Consider the following 6,969-nt stretch of genomic DNA (forward strand, 5'->3'; position numbering starts at 1 on the left):
AACACCCCACACCAGTATTCCTTCCCTGCCATAGTTAAACCTCTCTGTGACCCAAAACTTCTTCAAAAATGAAGCCCAATCTATTGCCAGATTCCATTAACAGTAAAATGGAATATAGTGATAGGTTTAAAGGTTAGATATAGAAGACATACTAATTTAGAAAAATTAAATAAAGTAAAAATAAATTGGGATATCAAAAAATGAAAAAAAAATGAAAAAGCTTTGTTTTTGATGTTGTGTCTTTCATCACTGCAATAAGTGTTGTCCTCTATGTACAGTGGCAAGGCAATTTCTTCCATTTCTTCCTCAGTGTTCACATCCTTTCTTTTTTTTCTCTCTAATTATTAAATTTGTCTTCACAAAAGTTTTAGATCACAGTAATTCATATATACAATATACGTTACTTCCACATATCCAACATCAAACACTTTGTCCCTTCCCCAGCAATGATCTTTTTACATGTTCTATTATATGTGCTTATGTTGAGTGAAGCAACCCTGGCTTTGAAAGACAAATACTACATGACCTTACTGATATTAAATAAGCAAACCAAGCTGTCTCAGAGAGCTAGAGACTGGATGATAGGTTTAAAGGAATTTCGGGGGTAGAGAAAGGTTGTGAGATCACACCTACCTGGGTGAAATGTATGATAAGGTGGAGGTAAGCATTTGTACAGGGAACACTTTCTTAATGATTCTTGTGGCCTTCATTTTTACTTCCATAATCCTACCCCAGTGAATTTATCTTATTGATCAGGCAGTAGAAAGAAAATGTGTTCTGCTGAATGAATGGGGACCCCGGAGATTGAAGAAGATTTCCTCTCTTGAGAAAAGTGCCAAAATACACTTTTTGCATATTTTTGGTAAAATTTTTTAATTAATTCTATTGGAAATTTGGAATTTCCCTTATCAGGGTTATTTATTGATGCTGAACAGACTGAATCACAGATAATGAATAAAATGAATGCTATGTGTGAGATTTATCAAGCCTACTATGTGTTCTGCACTATGCCTACCAATAACACAAAGACCTGAAAGCAGGCATTTGCCTTTTGAGAATGTAAAGATTATAATGGCAAGCAAACACTAAAGGTAAAACATAATTTCAATAATGGGAACCAACTAGAAATTCTAAGTTTTATGACTAGAAAACTAAGATGATAGAGTTGGCAGCGATGTTTTTCTGAAAAAAATATATTCAAGAAATGAAAAGTAGATTTCACCTTGAATACTTGATGTTGTTTCTGTAAAAATTCCTCCAGAGACAAATATAATTAGTTCTCAATCCCTATGGTCTCTAGTAAGAACATAAATACTTGCCTATTCCATTTACATATTAGCATTTGGAATATCAGAAAAGTCTAGAAGCCCAGTAAGAATAATTGTTTACCTTGTTGATGTATGTATGTTTCCCTATTCATAATTTTCTATAAAATTACATTAATGTGGATAGGAGATTGTTCATTTGGATTTCCTCAGAATTTAAGTGCATATTCATTGGCTTATTCTGTTCAAATCAAAATAAGTAAGAATTTTGTGAAATTACATAGATAAATAGTTGGAAACAAACCTCTATCCAAACAGTTAAGAATGGCTATGGAAGTACCTTTTTAATTTTACTCTGTATATTTCAGTACTATACGACACATAACACTTAGAATGTCATCATAAGTTACTTGTGTAAAAATATGTGTATGTAATTTTTAAAAAAACTAAAAGATCTGACTATGTAACTGAAACCAGTTCTTTCCACCAAATATCTGTGAGAAAAGCATGATATCCAGAATTTAAAATTGGGAAGGAATATTCCATCTAATTCATTGTTGCAGTTATTTAGAAAGCAGTAAAAACAGGTGTCAATTCTCAGCTCTGACCACTGATCCTGCAAGACTTCCTTTGGCTGGAGTTTGATAGACACCTGTGATAAGTGACTGGGTTCCTTTATATTTGTCCTCCTGTTTGTCTCCACAGATGCCTGCCTCTGAGCCCACGATGTTTGGAAACCTGTCCCTCTGTACCAAATTCACATTTGTGGCATTTTCTGCACTAGAAGAGTTACAGCCTGTGCTCTTTGTTGTGTTCTTAGCCATCTATTTGTTTACTGTGGGAGGAAACCTCATCATCATCTGCCTGATCTGGGTCACCCCTTCCCTGCACACTCCCATGTATTTCTTCCTGGTGAACCTCTCCTTCCTGGAGATGTGCTACACCACCAGTGTGGTGCCTCAGATGCTGGTGCACCTGCTGGTGGAGAACAAGACCATTAGCATGGGAGGCTGTGCAGCCCAGATGTACATATTTACCATCCTGGGACTGACAGAATGCTGCCTGCTAGCAGCCATGGCTTATGACCGCTTTGTAGCTATTTGTTACCCACTGCATTACACTCTCCTTATGGGCCCTCCTGTGTGTTTGAAATTGGCTGCCGCATGTTGGACCACCGGGGTGATAGTGGAGTCAGCCCAGACCACCTGGATCTTCACTCTGCCCTTCTGTGGAACAGGAGAGATTCAGCACTTTTTTTGTGACATCATGCCTGTAGTGAAACTGGCTTGTGTGGATACCTCCCAAAATGAGATTGTGATTTTTGCTGTCTCCGTGCTCTTCATTATGAGTCCTTGTTTGCTCATTCTGTGCTCCTACGTGCGCATTCTTGTGGCCATCCTGAGGATCCCTTCAGCAGCCGGCAGGCGCAAAGCTTTCTCCACTTGTTCTTCTCATATCCTGGTTGTTTCTCTCTTCTATGGCACTGCCTTGTTCACTTACCTCCAACCTAAGACTGCCCATACACCAGAAACAGACAGAGCAACTGCACTCATGTACACGGTGGTAACACCTGCGATGAATCCCCTTATCTATACCCTGAGGAACAAGGAGGTGAAGGAAGCCTTCCAAAGGGTAACGCAAAGGAGCCTTCTTAGACAAATGGCCTAAATCTTGATGACTAGGCCATTGGGGCTGAAATTTTCACTACTGGACAGAGAAATTATTCAAGGTTTTATGATGCTGCTACCAAAATATGTTATCACAAAAACTTTTATAACCTTCAAAAAGAAAATATTTGGATTTGTTCTGCATTTTTCAATGTGTTTAATCAAAGGAAACTATGGAGTATTGTCATAAGTTGTTTAAACATTCATTTGTTGAACAATATTGACTGAGCATCTCATGCGTGTTAGCCACCATTAATTTTTCTTTCCCCAATGATAATAGGATGAAAGTCAGTATGTTTCACACCATTCTAATAAGAAAAATGAAATGTCCTTCTTTAGGAAAATATAACATGAGTAGAAAAAATAATTTCTATATTCTAGCACCATATATAGGCTATTAAAATCCTAGTTCTTAAATGGTATATACTTCCTTTACAGCTATGATTTCTATTCCCATATATTTTATATAATAAGATGTTAACAATTACTGGAGAAATGATATGCATTCTGACATAACCCTGAACGTTGACAATTAACCCTAAATATAAAACCTGTAAATACAGTGAGAGGCCTTGACTCTTTTCTAAAACTGGTTTCTTCTTTGATCTTATACATCTTTTTAGTTTTTAAAATAAATTTTAATAAGTTTTAGAGAAATTTCTCCCTTTGTGACAGTCATTCTTGTTAATCCTATTATGAACCCTGCTAAATGTATTAATTTCAATATAATTTTCTCTAAGCATTATCTATTATATTCTACATAATTTTATTATTTTTGACTCCTTGAATAATAAAGAACAATATTTCTATAAGAGATTAACAGAAATAAAATTTTTAAAACAAATATTGATTTTTTATGACAACTTTGGAGAAGTGAGAAGACAAAAGAATTAAATGTACAGTGTCATTTTGTAAAAATGACCTTTGATGTAACCTTTGATGTCATCTTATTAGCCTAGAATCAAAGGCAGTTATTTATTTGGGAGGGTTTCAAAATGGAAAGATGGTACAGAGAAAGGAAGGTCAAGTATCATCGAGGATCACTAAAATTTCACCCTAGGGAAAATAAGCCCAATCCTAAAACTTATCTCCTTCCAGGGCTAAGTAGTTAAGGAATATAAACTTCCTTTCTCAGCAAATATTGCCAGACAGCTGAGCCTGGGAGTTGCTCCCTCCGAAACTAATGAACTGCTGTTGGCTGGAGCAGATTTTCTGGAAGGGCCCTCAGGCACATGGATGCAGATATTTGGTAGCTGGAAAGCACAGGCAGCACCTTGAAATGGTAAACTCCAAGTGATATGGGAGGGAAAGCCATCAAAATAAAGCTACAAGTTGATTCTATAGAATGATTCTTGTAGTTGGTATATTTAAAAAGGGTAATGCATGGGTATGTAAAATAAAAACTTGGTGTGTATATAGGATGAAGATTTATAAATCCATAATTTTCTCTTTCATTTTCTTTCTCCTTTTTGAGGTGCTAGGTTAGTTCCCAAAGGCTAGCACTAGTGATATATATATATATATATATATATATATATATATATATATATATATATATATATAAAACACAGGAAATAAACTGGAAAAATACAAACCTTGCAATATCAATTTCTTTTCATCATAGCTATGCTTTCCCTTGACCCACTGTTTTATTTTTTTAGATGTCTAAAACTCCTCCCTTCCTTAGAGTAGCCTTTGCAAATACAGATTTAACATTTTTATATTAATCATCAGATGAAAGAAATGTAGATGCAATTCCAAGAACATATTCATAAACAATGCGTTTCATTATGAATATTTTTCAATATACCCAGTGTGGTAGTTTGAGATTATTTGTGAATTCCCAAAAGAGAACAATTTTGTTTGTAAACTAATCTGTTCCTCTGGGTGTGATACCTTTCGTTTATATTAAATTCAGTTGTGAGGCTTTTGATTAGATTACCTGTTATAATAGCTTTGAGGGCTGTTTGATTCAACCATGTCACAGCTCCTTGGTGGGTCTGATATACATGGAAAACCCACACAGACAGACACAGAGGAATAGAGAGCTCTGTCATTTTTTATGCTGCCATATGACAAAAAGGAGAACACTCAAACAGCTGAAGCTCTGGGGAGAGATGGGTCATTTTGTCTGATAGGTTACAGCTGAAATCAGGAAGCAAGCAGGCCATCCGAGACTGACATAGGAAGCCCTATGAAACAAGCTCAGTGCCAGCCTGCAGCTGAAATCAGGAAGAAGTGGGGCAGCTGAGTTTTAGAAAGGAAGCCAAGAGGGGAAGGCTTAAACTTCACAGAGGTTTCACTGATATGAACTAAGGATAATGAGTAGACTCACAGTGGTAGAGTCTGGAAGATAGGTTACCAGGAGTTAGAAAGGGAATAGAGTGGTGAGTCAATGCTCAGTCTGGGTAGAATCTATGATAAGGTGAACGGTTGAGATTTGGTAGTGGATGGGGGTGATGGTAGTGCAGCCATGTGAATGGCATTGACAATACTGAAGTACAAGTGTGGGTGGGTTTGGGGGGTGGTTTGGGATAGCCATAGAATTGGGAGGCCTGGAGGAAGGACCAGGTGAACTCTGGGAAGGTAGAGGACTATGTTTGAAAATACTGTTGTGGGAGTAATTTTCAGCAACTACGGCAGGGGAGAGTCTCTAATGCAGTGTAGTGGTGAAGGGTGTGTGCGGGGAATGGTGCACCTGGGGCATGCCTCTACAGAATATAGTTGCATTCATGTGGTCATAGGGTGTAACAAAAAATATACTAGAAACCCATAACAGTATGGTTGAACAGGCAAGGCAAAGAATTATCAACGTCAAAGATAGGACATCTGAAATTGAACAGAGAGTAGAACAGATAGACGAAAAAATGAAAAAAATCAACAGGGACTCAGGGAATTAAGTGACAACTCAAAAAGCATGAACATACACATATGGACACCCCAGAATGAGAAGAGAAGGGAAAAGGGGCAGAATAAATGTTTGAGGAAATAAAAGCTGAAAATTTTCCAATTCTTAAGAAGGACATGGATGTACAAGTCCAGGGAATGAAGCATATTCTGAGCACAATAAATCCTAATAGACCTACCCTGAAAAAGATACTTCTCATATTTTCAAATGCTCAAGACAAAGACAGAATCCTGAGAGCAGCAAGAGAAAAGAGATCCATCACTTATAAGGAAGCTTGATAAGATTAACTGCCAATTTCTCATCTGAAACCATGGAGGCAAGAAGGTGCAGGAAGGGAAAAAAAATGACCAGCCAAGAAATCTGTATCCAGAAAAACCAGTCCTTCAAAACATAGGGAGAAAACAGTGTTCACAGATGAACAGAAATTGAAAGAATTTATCAACAAGAGTCTTGCTCTTCAAGAAATACTAAAGGGAGTTCTGCAGGTTGAAAGGAAAAAACAGGAGAGGATTGGAGGAAGTATAGGTAGGAAGATTATTAGTAAGAGTAACTAAAAAGATAAAAAGAGAAATAAAAATAAAATATGACCTATATAACCCTAAAGAAAAAATGGCTAAATAACGAAGTGCTTATCAGTAATAACATTGAATGTCAATGGCTTAAACTCTTCAATCAAAAACACAGATTAGAAGATTGGATAAGGAAATAAGACACATCTACATGCTGTCTACAAGAAACTCACTTTATACCCCGGGACATAGGTAGATCACAAGTGAAAGGTTGGAAAATGATTTTACACACAAACATAACCAAATAAGGACAGGAATAGCTATGATAATATCACAGTAGACTTTAAATGCAAAACTGTTGTAAGAGAGAAAGAAGATCACTGGAAGGGTAATCTACCAAGAAGAAAGAACAATCATAAATATATATGCACATAACCAGGGTGCCCCAAAAGTATATATCAAATACTGGCAAAAAGGGGGGAGAAATAGATGTCACTACAATCATAGCTAGGAACTTCAACACACCATTATCACCATTAGATAGAACATCTTGACAGAGGCTCAAAAGAGAAACAAAGATTTTGAATAGGTATATTAGAGAAATTATACCTAATGGACAT

General features: G+C 36.6%; 1 protein-coding gene across 1 annotated transcript; it reads left to right on the top strand.

Annotated features, from left to right (window-relative positions):
- Window positions 1-1,991: 1,991 nt before the first annotated feature.
- LOC101431483 (olfactory receptor 10C1-like) lies at window positions 1,992-2,933 on the top strand. The gene has a single exon (XM_004453438.1). The coding sequence runs from the start codon at window positions 1,992-1,994 to the stop codon at window positions 2,931-2,933; it is 942 nt and encodes a 313-aa protein (XP_004453495.1).
- Window positions 2,934-6,969: the final 4,036 nt, after the last annotated feature.

The sequence above is a fragment of the Dasypus novemcinctus genome, chromosome 12 (genome assembly GCF_030445035.2).
Source record: "Dasypus novemcinctus isolate mDasNov1 chromosome 12, mDasNov1.1.hap2, whole genome shotgun sequence".
In the NCBI taxonomy this organism is placed as follows: Eukaryota; Metazoa; Chordata; class Mammalia; order Cingulata; family Dasypodidae; genus Dasypus; species Dasypus novemcinctus.